The sequence below is a fragment of the Polypterus senegalus genome, chromosome 7 (assembly GCF_016835505.1).
Source record: "Polypterus senegalus isolate Bchr_013 chromosome 7, ASM1683550v1, whole genome shotgun sequence".
In the NCBI taxonomy this organism is placed as follows: Eukaryota; Metazoa; Chordata; class Cladistia; order Polypteriformes; family Polypteridae; genus Polypterus; species Polypterus senegalus.
In genome coordinates, this window is record NC_053160.1 from 155035661 (window position 1) to 155059334 (window position 23674).

The following is a 23674-nucleotide window of genomic DNA, read 5'->3' on the forward strand; positions in this document are numbered from 1 at the left end:
GTATTGTAAGTCTTTTTGCTTGAAGCAGCCATCCAAGTGAAGGTAAACTGTACATGTGGGGTGCTGTAAAGCAGCTATATTAAAGTACAGGTACATTTCTACAACAAAACACTTGATGTGTAGTTTAAGATATTTGAAATTAATTTTGAGATATCTCAAAATCAACTTCGAGTAGAATTTTCTTTTCTTTAAATGGGATTTCCAGTCTGCTTTAAAATGCATATGAGATATGTTAAAAGGAACAGGAAGATATTTTGAGATATCTGGAAACATATTTGAGATATCGTGACACTGAACAGAGACCTGTTTTAAGATATATAATGAAATTAACATGAGATACAGTATTTTAAAATGTGTTCTAGATATATGAAATATCAGTGAACATGAAAATATGTGAAATACATTTTACATTTTTAGATATTGTAGAATGTGTTTGTGTCCATTTTCAGATATCTACAATGCATTTCAAGACATGTTAAAATAGACAGTAAACCCCATTGAATACATAGGCGATTTTTGTAATTAACTTCTTCAAATGCATTTTAGATATCTTAAAATGACTACATGCATTAAATAAGAAATGTATTGGAGAGATCTCAAAATAAACAGTAACATATATCTCAAAACCAACAGTGTATCATTTGACATAATTTCTGATATCTGTAATTCTTTTGAACAAATTTTAAAGGCATTTCCAGATAGCTTAAAATGCAGTTTCAGATAACTCCAAATATCAGTTTGGCACTTCTATTCTGTCTGCTGCCTTCTATTTACTTTTTAAATACTCTGCCCCTTTGCCCAGTGGCTCAGGGCCAACGCTTCTGACATCGGATAACAAAGCAGGAATAGAATAACGACTCAGCAATACTTGATAGTCGAACTCGAAGTATGAAAACTACAAATCCCGAAAGCCTCAGCGTCACATGGGTGGCGTAATTTCCGGGAGCGCAGGGTTGACAGTTCTCTTCCTTCTTTTTGCAGGAAGACCGAATGTTGTTTTGCTTGTATTAGTGTGTGTGGCGTTTAAAGCGGGCTGAGCAGAATACACAGTTATCTGCGACAGTCATTGTTGCCTTTGCTGTCGCTACTCTCCTTCGCGATTATTACCCTCCATCCATGAATTCTCGGCGACCCGAGAGCTTTGATGGTTTAAGTTATAGAGGTAGGGAGGATGCTGGCTATGGATCGGGCTTCCCTCCAAGGTCATTTAACACTTCGGGGGGTGCAGAACACCCCCAGTGGGTGACGACTCCTCTTGATATCCCGGGGAGCAGGAATCTACACTGGGGGGAGCGAACTCCACAGTATGGCGCGGTGACGCCCCCTGCTCCAGGGGCTAACAACGAGGAAGCGCCGCTTGGCACCGCTTCAGCTGGAGGTAAGTCATGCCCTGCACCGACCTGCGAGGGCGGGTTACTGGGATTAGGTACAGTGTCGGGTATTGTGGATCCACGGCCTAACTGGCGCTGTAATGTGCGTGCGGCGCGCTGACTTCTTGTGCATCATATACGCGCCCTGGAGTCTTTTTGAAACCTCTGCACGCCTTGTCGATCTTGAACACCCCAATTCCTAAAACACAATCCACCTGCACCTGTATAGGCTGGAATGGCTGATTCTTTAATACGGCAGTGAATATTTTTTGCATAGACTGATACCAACACGCACCCAAATCGAAACTCATGACCTCCACTCCCAGCCAGCGCTTACCAATGGCATTGACATGCAGGTACAGTGTTCATGATGTTTTTGAGGCACTGATCAACACATAAGGCGACAAATGTAGTGCATTCTACGAATTAATGTTTAAAAACATTAGGTACAGTCAAGTCCATAACGACGGAAAGGCTGCCTTAGACTGTATAGGCACCCCAGTATACTAAAGTATGGATTAGGTGCTATAGCCTGGCAAGAGGCAATGCAGTACCATTAGAGTGCAATTCTTGAGGGATGCAATGCTTTGGTCTTCCATTTCCAGTCTTTTTTATCTTATTCAGTGTAACATGTAGCTAGAATCAGTCCTGGACTGAACCCCCCCTGGAAAGAATATCAGTCAATTTCAAGGTACTCCCAAAGGCACAAAATCAGAATGGAGATCTGCTAATGCAGTGATGTGCATGGGATTGGTCAAGAATTGTGCCACCAATTGCTTTTAACTCTTCAGTGACCTGATGGTGTTTGCCAACAATCTTATAACAGCATTGAATCATCATAATAGACAGTAACATATTTATTACTAAAGAAATTAAGATCATAAAATTTACAAAGTGCTGAGGAAATATATTTTTCTTAAATAGTTTTTGAGTCATTAAATACTGCTAATAGGACTACTTGCAATTAATATAATGAAGAATTTTGGTGTAGGGCATAGTTTGCAAGTAATAATATTGTTTCCACCAAAGGTTTTCTTGAGTTGTTGGAGGTTCATATTTATCTGAGGGGCACTGGTGCAAGGCAGAAGACAACTGTGGACAGGGTTCCAATTTAGAAACTGCAAAATTATATATGCAGTACCAGAAATTTTCATTACTTTGGTAGAAATTTCTTATCAAGATAACATTGAATTGATGTGAAATAAAGCCTAGGCATTACTAGTGTTTTTAATGGCTTTTACTGCTTGAAATGACCAATTTTTAATTTATTATTCACATATGACTGCAAAGCCCAATTATCCACAGCCGTTCCTTTATTGTCCTAATGGTAAACTCCCTTAGCGTATCTTTAATTGGTCATTTTAAATGCTACTTGGTAATGAGAGAAATTTTTGTAATTGCATTAGCACCACTGAGATGTGTTTTTCACTTGGGTTATATGGTAACTGCCATTCCTACAGTTCAGATCTGGGCTCAAAAACGGCCAAAATGAAACCACTAACTCAAGAAACATGCCAGTCTGTTTTTTGTAAAATGAAGCATATTCCATGTGCCAGACTACCAAGAAAGTGAAGATTTCATACAAAGGTGTCCGTTATTCCCTTGAGAGATGAAGGCAAACTGGAGCTAACAAGGATAGAAAAAGAAAGGGAAGACCCAGATGGGCAACTGCATAAGAGGTTAAGTGCATCCGAGTCTGTAGTTTGAGAAGCAAACTCCTTAAAGGGCCTCAATTGGCTTCTTCCTTGTAAACACCCCAAATACCAATGCCATCTGCAACAAAGAAAAGACGATTGCAAGACGTCGACCATAATGTGCTTATTTCAGTCATTCTGTGTCCAATGTCTCTGTTCTTTTTCCCATTTTAATCTTAACTTTTTTTTTTTGACAGTTTCAGATACGACTTTTCCCTGAAACACTGCCTCTATGGCCAGCATCCTGGAATCATCTTTTCACTGTTACAGATGACACTGGTATTTTTTTTAAGGCAGAATCCAACTGAGTACCTGTAAGGCATGTGTTTCTCACGCTACACACTCTGCTTTACTTATCCACTTATGCAGTTGAGCATCTGGGTCTTCCTCTTCTTTTTTCTATCCTTGTTTGATCCAATTTGTCGTCTTCTCTCAAAACAGTAACCTACACCTTTGTATGCAACCTTAAGTTACTTGGCAATCTGTCACAAGAAATAACCTTCATTCTGCAAAAAATAACAAACTAACATGTTCCTTGAGATACTTGTTTCATTTTTGCAATTTTTAAACCCAGGGTTGAATTGTAGTAATGTACCTTGCAACCAAAGCGAACAGAATAAAAAATTTCAGTGGTGCTAATGTGATTACAAAGGTTTCTCTAATAATCAATTAGCATGTAAATATGACAATTTAAGGATAAGCTAAGGGAGTTTACCATTAGGACACAGAAGAAATTGCTGCTGAATTAGATAGATAGATAGATACTTTATTAATCCCAAGGGGAAATTCACATAATCCAGCTGCAGTATACTGATATAAAATATATATATATATATATATATATATATTAAATTAAAGAGTAAAAAAATGCATGTAAAAGCAGACAATAACTTATAATTGTGTTAATTATAATGTTGGCATTTACTCCCCCAGGTGGAATTGAATAGTTGCATAGTGGGGGGGATGATCTCCTCAGTCTGTCACTGAAGCTACTCCTCTGTCCGGAGATGACACTGTTCAGTGGATGCAGTGGATTATTCATGATTGACAGGAGTTTGCTTAATGCCCGTCGCTCTGCCACAGATGTTAAACTGTCCAACTTTACTCCTACAATAGAGCCTGCCTTCTTAACAAGTTTGTCCAGGCGTGAGGCGTCTTTCATGTTTATGCTGCCTCCCCAGCACACCACCGCGTAGAAGAGGGCACTTGCAACAACCATCTGGTAGAACATCTGCAGCATCTTACTGCAGATGTTGAAGGACGCCAACCTTCTAAGAAAGTATAGTCGGCTCTGACCTTTCTTACACAGAGCATCAGTATTGGCAGTCCAGTCCAATTTGTCATCCAGCTGCACTCCCAGATATTTAAAGGTCTGCACCCTCTGCACACAGTCTCCTCTGATGATCACAGGGTCCATGAGGGGCCTGGGCCTCCTAAAATCCACCACCAGCTCCTTGGTCTTGGTGGTGTTCAGGTGTAAGTAGTTTGAGTTGCACCATTTAACAAAGTCTTTGATTAGCTTCCTATTTTCCTCCTCCTGCCCACTCCTGATGCAGCCCACAATAGCAGTGTCATCAGCGAACTTTTGCACGTGGCAGGACTCAGAGTCATATTGGAAGTCTGATGTATATAGGCTGAACAGGACTGGAGAAAGTACAGTCTCCTGTACTTATATAATTGCAGGTATATGTAAATAATAAATTCAAAATCAAGTCATTTTTAATGCCTTGGCTGTATTTTTAAACAAAACTAATGGTATCTCGGTTAAAAAAAAAGTATCAATATCTATCAAAAACATGAAAATTTCTGGGTTTGTCCAGACTTTTATGACTGGTACTGTATTATTTTGCGGTTCTGTGATTGCATCAGCAGGTATACTAAAAAAAGTTATATTTATTCTTTCAACAGGTACATCATGGACCACAATATATTTATTTTGAATTACATGATCTGATTTAGTCAGTAGTAAGGATAAATATAGCAGTTTCACCATAAGCTTTGAGAATAGACCTGTTTTTAGAAATTATATAGAAGTTCAAGTTTATTCTTGTGTATACATAATACACAGTGTACATAGTGCAATGAAGTTCTTAATTGCATGTCTTCTCAGATCTGCGACAGCAATATAATAGGAACAAACACAAAACTATACGTAGAATGCAACATATAAATTAGTTTGTTGTCTGATGTCTGTAGCAGACAAGTTGTTCAGTTCTACACATTTAATTTAGAAAATATATAATACAAAGTTAACTAACTCATTCGCTCACTCACCAACAAACACTGTTCCTGTTTAGTTACTGTAAAAAATTGGAAACTTGGCAGGATGGTACATCTAAGTCAGTAGGTATCCACAAAGAAAGGACATTTCAATTTACTGCATCAATCCAGTCATGAGGAGGCTTACAGCTCCATTTGACACCGGCCATTTGGCTGTATGTTGGTTCACTTGGGACCCCTTGACACTGAATTGGATGAAGCAAGTTTGAGAATATTATGTTCTGAGCCCACTGTGTTGGCTAAAAATCAAGAGAGATTATGCTTTTCTTGGGTGACATCAGCATCTATGTGTGTAGTTTTGGTCTCAGTATAATAACTGCCTGTTAGAAACCCCAGGGAACATCTGTCAGGCTGACATCAGATCTGTATGGCTTGAACTTTGAGCAGAAATTGCAGATGATGAATCTTTTCGTTGTAAGGCATAAAAATGAAGCATTGACAAGAATTTAAGTTATAAAGCCAGGAAGCATTGTGCATAGTAGGTGTTCATTAAATAGGTTCCATAAATTGAAACACTGGGTATAGGGGGGAATTGGTTATGGGTAAATTATGCACAAATGTGAAAAAGTGTTTCTTTACTTGCATATAGCAAATTCCAAGTAGCACAGTTGAAGTTGAATCTTGCAATTCTTAATATCTGCGTTCAGCGATGTCTTTAAGTCATCAGGCAAACTGGCGAAGAGAACAACTACACCATCTTCCTGCTGACATTCTCTGGCATTATAGCACTAGAGTTTTGGGTTCAAATCCAGGCTGGGCCACTGCCTGTAGGTAGTTTGTATGTTCTCCATATGTCTGTGTTGGTTTTTCTCCAGGTTTTCTACACATATTCCAAAGAAAGGTATTTTAATACATTCTTGTTTATCATGGCACTAGAGATTTGTGACATGTTGCATGTTGGTTGGACTGTACATGTGACAGTACTGCTAGTACATGTCTGTTAGGTTAATTAGAAAGGTGAAATTAACCCCATGAACCCATTTTGGGTTCTCTTGAGCCGTCTCCGTAAGCCCAAAGAAGACCCAAGGAACTTCAAAGTGTAAAAATTAGACTCCCTAATAACAGAACAGGGAAAATACAAAGTATAACAAAAGGAATCAGTGAAAGACCTAATGGTCGCAGTCTGTCACATGGGTGGCTGGTCCACTTTTTCACAAACACTTTCCAAGGCAAGACTAAGCATGTCCTTCCATACCTTCCTTTCTTTCACGAGTTTAGCCCCTGCCAAACACGTTTTCTCTAAATATGAACATTTAATGTAACATTCTTACATCTACAATTTTGTCCGTTGATGTAAACTAAGGGTGCAGAAATTAACCCTATCAACAATTGTGGTGGTTTCCCTGGAGTTAGTGCTGTGATCCTGAAGTGCATTAAATGAGTTTGATATTAGATTGATATATTGGAAAAATGTCCGTCCAGCTTCTGTCTTTCTTTCTTTCTTGTGCCCAGCATGAGTGAATGTGCATGTGTGCCCAGCTGGATTACTGACTTTTATGTAGTTCTGCCTGAATAGGTTTTGGCTTGTCCTGGCCCTGAATAGCAATAAAGGGTTTTAACAGGGTTTGTTGAAATAATTAAAGAATTACTTTGCTCTTTATTTCAGATCAGTTAAACAGATTTGCTGGATTCGGCATCGGCTTAGCAAGGTAATGTATTTCCCTTTTACTCTGCATACATTTTTTTTTAAATGAAATTGTTTTGTTTCTGCCAAGTGTGTCTAATGTTTAATTGTCACTGTGTACAATGTTCATGTTTCCCATGTTCATATTTTATAAATCAAAATTTATTTATTAACTTGCAGTTTGTAACAAATGGTGTCCTATGCATTTTGTTTGTCTCACACAATTTTGGGTTATAGTTGTATTACATAATTAGGTTAGTAATTAATTTTTTTTTTTTTTCTAGAACATTTAAAGTGCTCCTTGGGGTACAACATGTAGATAAACAACCATATTCATAAAGTGTGAGTGTAACCAGGATACTGTACATGACTTTTAGAAGTGAGATTGCAATGGGATTTGAACCTGCGCTTAATAGTTTTCAGCCTAGCTTCTTAACCAATATGAATCCTCATCAATTGCTATATTATAAACAATGACATGCCTATTTAAAAATCTACCTTTAAAATTTCCTAATATTATAGATTGTTTTGCTTAAAGGAATACTCCTCGCAAAAAAATTTTTTTTATAAGTTACTATCCCCATGTAATTTGGAGTGATGGCCAAGAAAAAAAAATAATCTCATTTGTTTATACAGGATAGAGAAAAATAAAGGTTATGATATAATACAAACCAATGGTGTTCAATGCTGTACAATGGCGAACAAGGTGAAAAACGTCCATAGATAAAAGAAAACAAAATCCTGCTTGTGTCACTTAATCTGCATGTCAAGGTATACAGTTCTGCATAGGTTAAAATGTGCAAAACAGATGCATTTTTTTGTGAAGATATTTTTTAAATAGATAGACAATCTCGGGAAAAATCAGTGCCTATCTTAAACAGGAAATTCATGTCACATGGGATTGACTTTTTGAATTGAAAACCTGCCTCTCTCGCTTATTAATTGGTCCAGAGTCCTACATTCAATTCAGAAAGACAATCTCATGTGTCTTGCAGTTCCTGTTTATGATGTGCGTTGATTTTTCTGGAAATATCTGTTTAACAATGTTTTATCAAAAATGTATGTGTTTTGCACACTGTGAGCATACAACTGGATAACTGGCATGTGGATTATGCAACAGGAGTAACATGGGACTTTTTCACCATCATTTACCAATGAACAGCATTGGTCACCATTGTCTTTTATTATATCATAACCTTTTTTATCTCAGTTGTGCATGAAAGGATGAGATTAAAGTTTTTCTTAGTAATCACTTCAAACTACATGAGGTGGAATATTCCTTTTAATTTCACAGCTTTGTAAATCAGGAGTGTCGCACTCCAGGCCTGGAGGGCCGCAGTGGCTACAGGTTTTCATTCTAACCCTTTTCCTAACAAGTGACCAGTTTTCACTGCTAATTTACTTGTTCTTTTCCTTCATTTTAATGGCCCTGTTTTTAAGGATTCAGTCCTCTGAATTGATTCCTATCTTCATTAAATGACAGCCAAACAGAAGTGAAACGTGAAACGAGCCAACAGATTACCAGCTAAATGGGGGCTTCAAACTCCAACCAGTTTCTTAATGAGAAGCTGATTCTTGCAGTTAATTAAACTCATTATTTAATTCCATGACTTGTTGCTGCTCTCATTCTGTCAGAGCAGACACTTCTAAAACTATTGATTTTCAGTTTTTTCTTAGAACACCATCAAAATGTTTTAGTGACCTAAGAGATTATCCTTACTGAGACCTTCAACTTTCTTTTTTTTTTTAATTTAATTAATTTTATTGTAATAATTCCATACAAATAGATCCATTTTTACAAAAAAAAAAATAGGATGAAAACAAATTAACCCTTACCCCTAAGACAGAGAGCATGGCGAACGGAGTAAAACTTAAAGCTTGTAAACATACCTAAATTGATTAGTTTAAAAGGGAAATAGAGATGGATGGAGAAGAAAAAGAAATGAGGAAAGAATTGCTTTCTCTGTGCTTTAAGAGCTTATTCTAAAATATTATTGACTAGCAGAATACCAAGCAGGAGAAGTAGTGTGTTAAAGAAGTTATGAAAAAGAAAAGCAAACATTTTAAAAATAACGTAAGATGATTCTTAATGTAATTGTTTTGTCATTGATATGAGTGTTGTTGTCATATCTATCTATTTATATATATATATATATATATATATATATATATATATATATATATATATATATATATATATAGCAAAATAGCTGCATTGGCGAGAAGTAAAAAGAAAAGCAAACATTTTAAAAATAACGTAAGATGATTCTTAATGTAATTGTTTTGTCATTGATATGAGTGTTGTTGTCATATCTATCTATTTATATATATATATATATATATATATATATATATATATATATATATATATATATATATATATAGCAAAATAGCTGCATTGGCAGCGGAGAAGTAAAAAGAAAAGGAAACATTTTAATAATAACGTAACATGATTGACAATGTAATTGTTTTGTAATTGTCATGAGTGTTGCTGGTATATATATATATATATATATATATATATATATATATATATATACACACACACACACACACAGACATATATATACATACTGTATATACGCATATACATATCTACATATATACTGTATATACACATATATATACAAATCTACATATATATATATATTAGGGGTGGGACTCGATTAAAAAAATTAATCCAATTAATTAGAGGCTGTGTAAGAATTAATCTTGATTAATCGTATGTAATCGCACACGTAAATTTGCCCCAAATCGCAAATGTTTTTTTTTTTTTTTTTATTTAAAACGGTTTTAGTGGGCTTACAGAATCAAATAATAGACATGGACATGAATATTGTAAACTGAAGCTGTTTTAATTTCTGAAAAAAGCTTTTAAACTGCATTTGAATTCAAAACAGAAACAAAAATATCATCCCTGGTTAAAATTGGGCAGACTTAAAAATAAAGTGGTAGTTTAAGTACTTTAAGTACATTTTCAGAATAGTATTGTCTTTAAATAATAATAACCAAAATTTCACCATAAAGTGCAGTTTTTCTTCTTAAAAAATAAGTCAGAAACATAAAAGGTAATTTGACCAGCTTACTCTTTAAACTCTGAGTAACATTAGCCAAAATTATTTTGTACATTAGGCTAAAACAGTGTGATCATTGAACATTTTGTAATTAGATGTATTTAGAATTACTAACGGTCACGGAAGTCCAATGATCCCCAGTAAGAGCCACAAAGTCCGCTTTCTGTAATGCATCTAATTTTGCTTGCTTTTCAGTGTGCACAAAACCATGCTTTTATCAAGGCTTCTCGGGTAGTCGAAATGATCAGTCGTAGGAACGCGCTTTATTCCGACTCTAACATTTTTGTAGCTGTGATGTGTGCATCAGTGTAATGGATGTACCAGGAAATCATGCATTGACAAAAGTTCCCGCTTGCTTGGAATTGAAAGTGTGATTAAATGCGCTATTTTTAACGCGCTATGGAGTACATGCATCAAGCTTCTCAACTGTGCTTGTGCTAAGAAAGGGAAAATTTTAAAAATAACGTAACATGATTCTGCGTTAACCTAATATTTTTCATACGCCCCAAACCAAGGAGATGGGAAGGTAAAATGAATCAGGTAGCTGCACATAGTCAGTACATCCCTCTCGAATCGAACCTCAATGTCGGCGTTAGAGGCTTAAGACTCTACAATTGCGCCACCGCTTGTCTATGCTAAAGTATGTATTGTAGATCTGGCTATAGATATACATTTATATATATACCCGTATCGCAGTGGAGAAGTAGAAGTTATAAAAAGAAAAGGGAACATTTTAAAAATAACGTAACATGATTGTCAATATACAGTAATTGTTTTGTGAGTGTTATTGAATGTTGCTGTCATCAAGGATTTGATTATCATTATTTCTTTCAATCAGGCTCGTATTTGTACGATGTGTTCAAGTTACATTCCGTGTTTGTCAATCGCTGTAAAGATAAGAGGTTTCATTCATCGATTAGTTCCTTACTGCATCAATAAACAGCTCGCCTTCCTTTTTATCTGTGATGTGACAAACTGCATGCACAGGTTTTTTTTTACGCTGTCTTCCTTTAGCGGACATTGACTTTTTCCACCGTGTGCTTTGTTTCCACAGTAGCTGCATTTATGAATATGCTTATCAGACGTCCCTTCATATTTTTGCTGCCTTTTCAATTGTGTAATTCGGTTTTTGTTCAGCGCTCTTTGGAACTGTTGCCTTTTATCTGTGCACTGCATCAGTTCACGGAGCCACTCGGTGTACTTGCATCGAAGGTTCCCAGCTGTGCTGGTGCCATCTCGTGCTATGTCCATAGCTTTATTTAATGTTACCTTAGTCCTGGCACTTAAAACTTTCTCTGGCAGTTTCGCTGAGTTTGTGTCAAACACCACCCTGACCATCTCATCTTCCTCTCCATAAGCACAGTCCTTCACCCGTGAATATTTACCCGTGGCAGTTTGCTATTGGATTGCCGCTGACGGATGGCCTTATATGGGCAGGCACTAAATTACAAACGCCAGCGGCAGCCTGTCTATGAACTTAATTTAAAGTGTAGGTTTACATCGTGCTTTGTTTCCGAAGTAGCAGAACTCGCTTCTTATTGTTTCGCTGCCTTCTCAATTATATAATGCATGTTTTCTTGAGCGCTTTTTTGAGGTCTTCCTGGTTTTCTATGTACTGCGTGATTACGGGAGGCGTGATGATGTCACACGAAACTCCCCCCACGGCGTTGAAGCTCATCTCCATTAAAGTAAATGGACAAAAACTGCTTCCAGTTATGACCATTACGCGTAGAATTTCGATATAAAACCTGTCCAACTTTTGTAAGGAAGCTGTAAGGAATCAACCTGCCAAATTTCAGCCTTCCACCCACACGGGAAGTTGGAGAATTAGTGATGAGTCAGTGAGTCAGTGAGTGAGTGAGTGAGTGAGGGCTTTGCCTTTTATTAGTATAGATCAGATCCTGCCAGGTTTTGAAAAAATTCTGTACCAATCCTCTACTGTAACTGAGAATTTGATTTTTTCCAATTTCAAATAGTATAAAACATCAGTTACCCACTGACTTAAAAGCAGAGAGTTAGGATTCTTCCAGTTTAGCAAAATAAGCCTGCGTGCCAATAGTGTAGTGAATGCAATCACAGTTTGTTTGTCCTTCTCCACTTTAAGCCTATCCAGAAGAACACCAAACACCGCTGTTAATGGGTTAGGTGGGATTGTGAGATCAAGGCTGTCTGAAAGGCACTTACAAATTTTGGTCCAAAATGATGTTAATTTGGTGCAGGCCCAAAACATGTGACCCAGTGAAGCTGGAAATTGATTGCAGCGTTCGCAGGTTGGATCTTGACCTGTGAACATTTTGGACAGTTTTAAGCGAGACAGATGTGCTCGATATATAATTTTGAGTTGAATAATTGTATGCTTTGTGCATATGGGCCTTCAACTTTCTTAATTTTCAGATATTGTGTGATGGGCACAGATGAGCTGGTCATGTGGCGGCTAATTATTATTGTTTGGCTGCTAATTAAGGAAAAAAAGGAACAATTAATGGACCTGAGTCAAGTGAAATAAAATTAAGGGCAAAGGAAGTTAATTAGCAGAAAAAACTGGTCACTAATTAAAAAGATCGTTAGAATGAAAACCTGCAGCCACGGTGGCCCTCCAGGCCTGGAGTTCGACACCTGTGTTGTAAATTTCCCCTTGGGATTCATAAAGTATCTATCTATCTATCTATCTATCTATCTATCTATCTATCTATCTATCTATCTATCTATCTATCTATCTATCTAAATGAATTTGAGGTTGCAACATTATTTATGTTCAGCAGAGGGTGCTATTAGTATAGACTTGGATCAATAAAGAACCAAATATTATTAACATTAGCATTCCATTGACCAGTGGAGGGCTGTATTTGCATCACCTACAAGACTACTGGGGAGATCAAATGATCTGGTACTCCTCATTATACCTTGGTGGCATGAAGTGTATTCAGGAATATATGGGGCTGCTAGGCGGAGCTCCTCTATGGGCCCACATTTGCTCAGCAAGAAGGAAGGAAACCCAGAGATGGTTAATTTGACCAGCTACCTTATGGAGCACTGAGGGGTCTCCTTTTTGAGTTATGCCCAGAAGATGTAGGCTCTTGTTGTTTTACCCCCTTGCTTTAATATTGTTTGTCCTGCCCATAGGTATTCAGTTGTTTGTCAAAAAAAGGAAGAGTTTGGTGCTTTGTGTTCTGTGGTCAGCATTAGGCTCTGGTGTTGGCTCTGTATAGTATTCAATTAAAGATGTTTTCTAAGCTTTTTTTCAGTCAAGTCAATTATTAGTCACTTTTCTTAGAAAAAACAGTGAAAATAAGAGGCCAATAGCAAGGGGTGCAGTGCAGGGAGTTGCTCACTATATAGAAAAATCAATAATGGAACTTACAAGTTATGTTTTTTGCAGTTTGTCACATTCTTTTGATTCTTTTCTGTAAACATCTTTAGGCAGAGGTCATTTTTTACATTTGTAGTACATTTGCAGTTAGTGTGGCTACCATACGGTTAAAGTCCTGGGTTCAACTTCAAATCCCATCTCAGTCACTGGCTGCATGGAATTAGTGTGTTCTCCCCATGTTGGTGTGGCGTTGGCAGCCCACATCCTAAACACTGGCTTGTTAGCTTAATTAGCCTCATATAGGTGTGTGTGGGTATTCTGTGCATACTGTATGTGAGATGTGATGGACCAGCACCCCTGCTAGAGCTCGCTGCTGTCTTGTGTCTAATGGCTCATTGTAATCTAATGCAGTACTAGACAAGCAGAATATAAACCAAATTGACATTTCTCATGTAAAGGTGGCATAGAAAAACTGTATTGTATGTATTTTTATTACATGTAATCCATTTCTAATTATTGTTTTAAATATTTACATTATTTTTGGTTGCTCATTGTAAATCAAAATGTTTCCATTAGGTCAAAGTCATCATAGTAAAGGATTACAGATATTTGTTTTTGTATGTGTGAGATTTTTATTGATTCATATTCTAAGAGGACCATTTTTTCTTTTTACAGTCTTTTTACAGAAAATGTACTTGCTCATCCATGTATCGTATTTCGCCGTCAGTGCCAGGTATGAACGCTTTTCCCAAATATTTTCTGTTTTCTAAATTTATGAAAGTCATTGTGCTGACATAACGAAATGCATAACATGTGTTCACATGCAGGTCATCCCAGATTTTGTTAGTTTTCCCATACTTGATTTTAAAATAAAAATTTAAATGAGAAGTTGGAAGAAGACGGTAGTTGTAGAAGATCGCCAGATGTTTGAGGAGATCCCAGAAAATAATAATAGATGAGAGGTGCAAATGGTTTCCTTCTTCTAGCAGTAGATAAAATAAAGATGGAAAGAATGGATGAAAGCTACTTCGGTGACTGAAAAGGGAGAGATAAAGAAAGAAAGAAATCTAGAGTGGAGATGAGAGAACTGTGTGGCAATTGTACATGTAAATATATTACCTAATTTATGGACTTTAAGCATCATTACATAAGCAAGTTAAATGCAGAAAGAAAAAACTAAAAGTTACAACAGCTCCCCAAGCACACTCAATCTTTTCTTGTGTCCTTCAGTATCTTTCTAGGATACCTTTCTCCCACTGCATTTCTCTTACTCCTACTTTCTCAAAATGTTTATGTTCTTTACATTATTTGTATCTATCTATCTAAGGATCATTTATACAACTGTGGCCACAAGATGGTATACTCTCCTGATGGTTCCTGGATGTGGAGGGATATTTCAGGCAAAATAAAGAAGTAATTTCATGAAAAAGCTTATCTCGTGAGACGTTTAATTTCCTTATGCTCATTTATCATTTTTTTATTTATTATCACATTTCTCAATGCATTTTTTTTGTCCCAAAATATTCCTCCATATCCGATTACATTATAGCCTTAAGCCCTAATTTACCATTTAAACTGCCAGAATCCAGTATGTGTCCAGTCTAAGCTACCGATCTACACAGTGGGGTAATGGGTGTCCTAGAGGCTCCACGCTTGCATTTCCTCTCATTCAGTGAGCTCATTTCATTGATTTTGGGAGAGATAGCTACCCTGGATTTAGTAAATGTTACATCTTCTATTCATATCATGGACTTTTCAAAATAACTTTAGACTGTTTTGGCATTACTAAAAATATAATAGAGAAATAGTGTGCAAAGAGACAATATAGGTAGAAAAAAGGAAATACATCGTCACATTGAATGAGCTACCCATATTTGCCAGTATACAAATATGTCTGGGGAAAATTTTGAGGCCTGGTATTTCTACTCTGTAATCATGATGCCAGAGATGTACTGCTAATGGTAATTAGCACATGCAGATAAGAGTTTCACTGACACTAATTACCCAGTGACATACAAAAGTCCATAGTCTTGGTTTGGCCCTCACCCTTAGAAACCCTTTACTTCTTTTTCTTTAGTTTGGCAGATTAATGTCATTTTGCTAACATTCTCCTAAGAGCCGCATTTACCTAACCAAAAATAAACACACTACAGTACTTTTTTTCATTGCACTTTATGAAATGGTTTGTGGCCTTTCACATGTGGAATCAATGAATATGCATGCAAGTTCTTATTAGACAACATTGTGGTGCAATGTTTAGATCTATGGCCTAGTAGATCCAGTATAGTGGGCTCAAATCCCACATCTGGGTGTTGTCTGTGTCTAGTTTGCACATTCTCCCTGTATCTTTGTGTGTTTTTATCCTCTGGGTACTCCAGTCTTTTTGCTAAAGATGATTAAGTTAGTTTAGTAGGTAATTCAAACTGCCCTTCTGTTTGAGGGTGTAAGTGGGCCCTGTCATGAACCAGTGCTATTTCCAGAGCTGTGTCCTGTTTCTGGCCACACACAACCCTGTCTTGAGTGAGAATTTTATTTTACAATTTCTTTTTAAAACCCTACTCCATAAACAAACTGAATTTGCATTCTACAGTATTATACTCAGTTTCCTTTCCTTGTTCAGCACATAGCACATAGGAAACATTAGGAAACTACACATTTTGCTTTGTCTTTAATTCACTAGGTAATACAATTTCAGGGACACAGAATAAAGAAACCACTGACCAGTTTATGTAAAGCTTTTTATCTAAAGAATTGCTTTTTTAAAGTTATAATGGCAATTAGTTTATCCCAACCAGCATGTCATCATTTCAATACAGCTGTTCTAATAAAATATAAAACAATACTGTAATTTTATTTTTCATTAACACACGTTTATTTGCAATGAAGTTAACCAAAGACATCCTCTCCACCAACGGATTGGCACTCTTTTGTTGATATTTGAAACCTGTTGTCTGGAAATTCCTGTAAATTGACTCCTAACCCTCTAAAGTAACCTTACTGACAAGCTCCACACATGGAGCATGTCCAAAATGAAACATTATAAATATATTTAGTTTCTCTGCGTTTGACACGAACTAGAGATCCATTAGAATGAACTCGCTCATAAGAAAAGACAACTTCACAGTTAGAAGTCCAGTTACTCGCTTGAGTCGAGAGAGTCCTCCTGTAGCTCAGCTGTGTAAGATGGTGCTTCCATGAGGAGCAATGACCTGCGTTCACCTTCTGAGTGCCCAGTGGGGATGGCTTGTAAAATTAATGCCATCCAAGCAGAGAGAACCTTGTTACAGACAATTGTTAACTCCAGTCTGTGACACACTTTGGACAAGGGGTGGCAAGTCCATTGTCTATTACAGGGTGTCATAAGTTAAAGTTATGGTTTTATCATACAACAGTTGTAATTGACTTCAAACTGCCTTTAATAAATATTGTTCAGAGAATTTATTTGTAGGTGTTCTTTGAATTATATCTAGTAAGCTTAGTGTTTGTTTATTAACTTAGTGAGAAGTTAAGCAAAATGACACCTTTTATTGGCTAACTAAAAAGATTACTATATGCAAGCTTTTGATGAAACTCAGGCCCAATCTTCAGGCAAGATGTATTATTAATTTATAAAGCCTTCAATTCATGCCAGTAGCACTCAAGTTCAGCTAAGGGGACAGCGGTCGCTGCAGTTTTTTGTCCTACATGTAAGTAGTTTATCTGCTGTGCTGGACGTCAAAGCAGCCAAGAGATGTTCTTCTTGTAGTTGGTGGACTGGCACACACTTAGTTCTCTTGTATACAGTCATGTGAAAAAATAAATACACCCGATGAAATATTTGTTCTTTTTTAACATGTGTGAATATATGAAGATGTGATCTTCATTTGAACAGTATCAATCGATAAAGGTGATATAAGATAACAAACATCACGTCATTTGTACATTTTATACTTCACTTTATATTTTAAATAAACATAAATGCAAAATGTGCATGTGGAAAAAGTAAGTACTGTCCTACCTTTATCTCTATCTCAAATAACTAGAATTAGAATCTGGTGCCCCAGATCAGGTGCAAATGACTTAACCATCATTAGGAGGGTTTTGGGGGAACCTGTTTTAGTTGAACCTTAGATATTAGGTTTGGTTTGTGCTTTGTTGAAGCGTGTGTTATCACCATGCATAGATCAATAGAGCTTTCTAAGGCTTTCAGAAAGAAGGTTAAAGATACACAAGAGTCTGGGAAGGGGTTTAACAAGATCTCCAAACAATTAGAAATCAACCATTAAACCTTTCAGAAGATCATTTACAAGTGAAGATTTCAAACAATTGCCATAGTGTCCAGGCCAGGTTGCCCCAGCCAGTTAAGCCCGAGAACAGAATGCAAGATGTTCAAAAAAGTTTCTAAGTACTCCAGAATTTCATCATGATACCTACAGGTAGCTCTTGCCCTTTATGATGTCAAAGTGCATGAATCTACCGTTAGAATGAGGCTGTTGGGCAGTTTGTGAGGAGAAAATCTTTGCTGTCCAGAAAGAACATCAGGGCAAGACTAAGGTTTACTAATGAACACCTTACAAACACCAGGACTTCTGGAACAATGTACCCTGAACAAATGAGGCAAAGATAGACAGTACCTGCAGGAATGTTAGGAGAAAATCAAAGACAGCATTTGACCTGAACAGCAAGATACTAACTATAAAGTATATTGGTGGAAATGTTGTGGTTTGGGACTGCTACGCTGTTTCAGAACTTCGGCAGCTCTCCATCAGAGTCCACTGTGCATTTTTCATTGTACCAGGGAATGCTTGAGGATAATCTGAGACCATCTGTCAGAAGATTGGAGCTCAACTGAAAGTGGACCTTGGAGAATGACAATGACCCTAAAAATACCAGTAAAATCACCAAGGGTTGGTTGAAAAGAAAGAAATGGAGGGTTCTAGAATGGCCAAGCCAAAACCTTGATCCAATTTCATCACAATATTGTGGGGGATTGGAGACCGGATGTTCATGTAAGACATCTCTTAAACATTGCACAGCTAAAAGAATTCTGCATGGAGGAGTGGAAAGAACATTCTGTCAGTCCATGTCAGAGAGCATAGGAAACACGTACTTGCTTTTAGAAGCAAGGCGTACTTAAGTATTTCCACTGACAGAAAAAGTGTATCTGTTTATTATTTGTTGAGTAAATTATTGTAAAGTAAAAGTTTAATTTTTGTCTCCAATTACCGGTGTATTACCTTTTATCTAAAGACACTGTTTAAGTATAGATCAAATCTTTGTCTGCATACGATTTAAAATAAAAAATCGGAGTGTACCTTTTCACATGTGGTGTATTGTATCCGAGCCATTGGCTTCTATAATATTCTTCAAAAGAGGCTCTTCAGTTCATAAACCTCATTTAACCATCTGTTAGCATCAGCAATGTGTCATTAAGGTAATGTTTCATGAGAATGGATTAAGGAGTGTGATGAAGACTTCCTTAAAGTGGCGTGTTCATTCACTTGATCTCAATTCACTTGAGTAGCTATGGGATGAGTAAGAATAAGATATTTACAAGAGGGAACTATGGTGAAATGTAATTGTAACAGAATGTCTCAGTATTGCTGTCTCATTTTTGGGATTTTCTCAAAGAGTCCCTACCACCACTAATTTGGCCTTTATTGGATTCTGAGCATGTGGGGTACTGGTTGTTATCTACACAATATAAACCAGTCTCTTTGTGTATAGTTCGTGCAGTACTAATGTTGGAATTAAAATACCCAGCTTGAGAACCTTATAAAAAAAACTCTGTTCTTCACCCAAAATCCATCCATCCATCCATTTTCCAACCCGCTGAATCCGAATACAGGGTCACGGGGGTCTGCTGGAGCCAATCCCAGCCAACACCGGGCACAAGGCAGGAACCAATCCTGAGCAGGGTGCCAACCCACTGCAGGACACACACAAACACACCAAGCACACACTAGGGCCAATTTAGAATCGCCAATCCACCTAACCTGCATGTCTTTGGATTGTGGGAGGAAACCAGAGCGCCCGGAGGAAACCCATGCAGACACGGGGAGAACATGCAAACTCCACGCAGGGAGGACCCGGGAAGCGAACCCAGGTCTCCTAACTGCGAGGCAGCAGCGCTACCACTGCGCCACCGTGCCGCCCTCACCCAAAATACTTCATTTAAAATGCAATGGTGTTAACATTTCTAGACTGTATATCTGACTACATTTTACACAACAGTATATACTAATAAGAAAGAGAAAGGTTAGGAGCAGGCACTGATACAGCACATTGACGCACCCACCAAATGACAAATATTCTCAGGATCCCAGATTAGGACCCGAGTGCAGCCATGCAACGGGTGACACCTCAGCACCACACTAGTTCAAATGGAATAGAACAGTGGGAGGTTTTCTATGGTGGCTGGAGTGCCATTTCTGCTACCAACCCCCAGGTTTTTCCCTGCAGGTTGGAGGGCCTTCATGCATGGCTGGATGCAGATTAACGTCATACCCAGGACGGATACTAATAAAGTATAATAAAAAATGAACCACAAAACTGTTTGTTCCATTTTGCCTTTATGAAAGGACTGACGACTGCAGTCCAATTTGGAACCAACCCAGTTCATCGTAGAGCACCCTCAAGCCCCACTGATTTACAGTTTTCAGTTGCCATTTTCTAGTCTTGCTGTTTGCAGGTAGCATGGTGACTTAGTGCCCTAAAGCTTTATACACACAGATTGTTTTCCCCGTCCTGTTCACTATTGGTGTGGAGATTGCATATTGTTTCCTTGTCTTTAGCTATTGTGGTTTCTTCCTGTTAATTTATGACTAAATTGTCTTTGCCTGGGAAAGTAGATAATTTTGACATTAAAGCCATTTTTTATTTATTTTTGTATTATTGTGACTTAATTGAAGATCAGACCACATTCTTATGAGTAATCCGTGTAGAAATCAAGGTAATTCCAAGGGGTTCACATACTTTTCTGCAATTATATCAGTTTAGAAATCTGTTACCTGTAATTTTACAAGTAATAAAATGTATTTTCCTTTTGTTTATTGTAACATTTTCTTTGACCACAGGTTAATTACCATGCAAAGAATTACCATCTATCTCCTTTCTCTGTCATCGTTGTTATGTACAATGTGACCAAAACACAGGTAAAGCACGGTATTTTTTTTTTTTTTTGAGAAAAGCATAAAGTTTATTATTAAAAAAACAGACCTGTGATTACATGGATTAAGTGAGTAACAAACACATGAAAAACACAATAAGACGTCAGTCTTTTTCTTATCTCTGTTTGCACACACTTTTCTTGTGGTAGTTGATAATGCAATCAGATAAGAAGCCGGAAATTAAAATTAAATCTCCTAACCATGCAGTTTATTTTCTCTTTAAGACAATTAAAAGATTTCTTTAATATTGTGAATTTAGTATGGGATTGTAATCAATTGTTTTTAAGTTTTGGGAATTTGGCGAGCAGGTGTGTAGATATATAGAAGTTATGTGTTTAATAGTTTATGCCTAATATCTGTGTTAATAAATGTCTTATGTTGCTGATACTTCTTAGGGACCAAGAGCCCTCTGGAAAGGCATGGGAAGTACATTCATTGTCCAGGGTATCACTTTGGGAGCTGAAGGAATCATCAGCGAATGCTCTCCATTGCCTAGGTAAAGGTATAAACCAAACTGATTACTAATTTCTGAGACTATGGGAATTTTAATTTTCAAGAACTGGCTGTGCTGCATGATTTTCAAGCCATTTATGCATGATGAGGAAGTTACAATGCTCATAAAATGATTAACATGGAGTATTATACTGTTTCGGTGTAGCATTGTACATTTTTGTGCAAATAGTATTATTTTAAAACACTCCAATATCATTGCAATAGGAAAAAAGCTTGACTCCGTATTTTTGATTGGTATGTGCTTTCTGTCCATTTGATAACAGACCATCTAAGCTGTCCATCCAGGTTATTGACAATACTGTACTGCATAATAATAGGTTTATTATTGACCAGCCAATGTATCCAGTATTGCCTGGGTATAAATATACGAGGAACATAAATATCTTTAGGATATTCAACATAGCTAGACACAACCCACAATGAGCCAAAAAGATGTACTCTTAGACAACAGCTGTAGTCCTGCAAGACAGTGTCTAATTAACTGAGAAGAAAACGCTTTGTGTACCTTCTGCTTTGGCCGCTACAAAACTTTGAGCATTCTGATGATGATATCCTCATCCCGCGCACTCCTGCTGCCTGATGGCAATTTCAGTCCCTGTGTTGGTGCTGTTTGTGAGTTGGACCAACAGCAAAGCATGTGCAGGCATTTTGTAAAAATCAGTTCAGCTGTTCTTGCAAGTTTAGTTAACAAACAAACAGATATTCAAATTAAATCGGCTTACAATTGTATTTATTAGCTATGAATTAACACAGCTTACAATTGTATTTATTAGCTATGAATTAACATTTTCTAATTTAGCACGTTGACTACTTAAAATTAATTTTGTTTAGCTGAACGTAGCTCAGACAACTGCCTCATTTTTAGGGGCATTCATATGTAATACAACAACTCAGTTCCCAGTGGATTGATTTTATTGCAGTTTGGCACATCTCTTCTTTAAGGGAATTTGCAGCAAAAGTTTCATTTTCATTAAAATATCCCTCATACAGCATGCTGTACACATTTTTGAAATTTTGAAAAGCACTGGCGAAAACAAAGAAACATTCTGTGTTACTTCAACTGTGAATTAGTGTACGGTTCCAACTTTGCCTTGAGAATGGGTACTTCAGCTTGTATGCTGTTTAGAGTTTTTTCTTGTTCAACAGATGCTTATGACAGAAAACAGTGAAACACTTTCAGTTGTCCACACTGAAGCAAGTACACCTAGCTGCAAGACATGCGATAGAGCAGGGTCAGATTTTAGGCAGGTCGGGTGATCAAGCATTACCATATAAGAATGGTTTAACTGTAGAGGAAAATAAGCCACAATATTTAATTTAACAAAAGGACGTCTTTTAATAACATTGATGCTGATCCAGAACTTTACATTAAAGTTCTGATTAATATTGTTAAAGCAGTCTACGCTTTTATTGCTTAAAAATCTTCCCCCAACTCTTGCCATTCCATCAATCAATGTCAACCTGCATACTTCATACCAACAAGAGTTAAGGCATGTCTGATGACCCTTAGTTAGCAAACATTTATCAGTTTTATTGCTTTCGGAGATCATTAATTGTCTTATCGGTAACTGCCTCTCCTTGAAGTTACAGAAACAAAACATTGTATTCACATAACTCTTTAACAATCGCCTGTTGAAATATTTTATAAGTATGATATACTGTACTTAATAGGTACCTGTAAAGTTACGAATTTTGCTAACTCTTCAAGAAAATAAATAGCATGAAACTATTTAATAGATATGAAACCCAGTTCAGTACTTATTGTTAAACAGCTGCATATATTTTCCTAGTAAAAGCAGAATACAAAACCTCAAGGGACACGTACACCTTGATCACAAATTCTTCCACATAACGTTAGCCGTGTGTTTATTTAATTTGCTAATAATCATATTCTTTATTTATTTAGTTAAGTAGTAATGTGTATTTATTGTGTATTTTTTCATTCATCACCATACAATGTAAGTTCTATCCCTTATAATATGAATGCAGCGGTAGGTTTTTGTTATGTGGTAAAAGTCTGCCTCTGCTCCAACTCGCGTTGTCTTTGTGGCTGTGCGGCATCTTAACGTGAACCTCAGTCACAAGCAGCTCATCACTCCTGCTTCATGAAATCAAAGCAGGTAAGCGACATAAGTAAAAGTAAAACAACAAAGTAGCTTAACTTATGTAGAAATGCATGAAAGATGGCTCTGTGACACTATAATGTATTTCTCTGATACTGTAATTTATCGGCAAAGCACCACAACAATCAGCTATCTATCATGTTCAGAGTCAATCATCATTTTCATCTTTGAAACTGCAGCACAGATTTTAAATCTCCATTGGGTATTGTTTTTTGTTTAATTTTACGTTTATTGAATTTGAGCTCCAGTTAGCAATAGACCCTATACATCCAACAACTAACAAAAACACATTTATCTTTTCATCACTTGTGTTGGAATCTGCTGTCTATACATTTCAGCCACATGGTATTATAGTATGGCATTAAAACATAATTTCTGTACACAACTAACACTGTAGATTAGTTTAATTCTATTATCACTGATTTTTTTTAACATGACACACTGTTAGAAAAATATTTAATAAACACAACTGTGTTAACAAATTTTTTGAAGTAACTATAAACTTAAAAAATGTTTCAACATTCAAAAAAGCTAAGCA

The 23674-nt window shown here is 36.8% G+C and overlaps 1 protein-coding gene across 1 annotated transcript in view; it reads left to right on the plus strand.

Annotated features, from left to right (window-relative positions):
• The first annotated feature begins 953 nt into the window (after positions 1–953).
• slc25a46 (solute carrier family 25 member 46) overlaps positions 954–23674 on the plus strand; it is a 60849-nt gene continuing 38128 nt past the window's right edge. Inside the window, exons 1-5 of the mRNA XM_039759418.1 lie at positions 954–1378; positions 6951–6993; positions 14028–14085; positions 20408–20485; positions 20896–20996. Coding sequence (XP_039615352.1) covers positions 1117–1378; positions 6951–6993; positions 14028–14085; positions 20408–20485; positions 20896–20996 — 542 coding nt within the window. The 5' untranslated portion in view covers positions 954–1116. The remainder of the gene's footprint in view (positions 1379–6950; positions 6994–14027; positions 14086–20407; positions 20486–20895; positions 20997–23674) is intronic.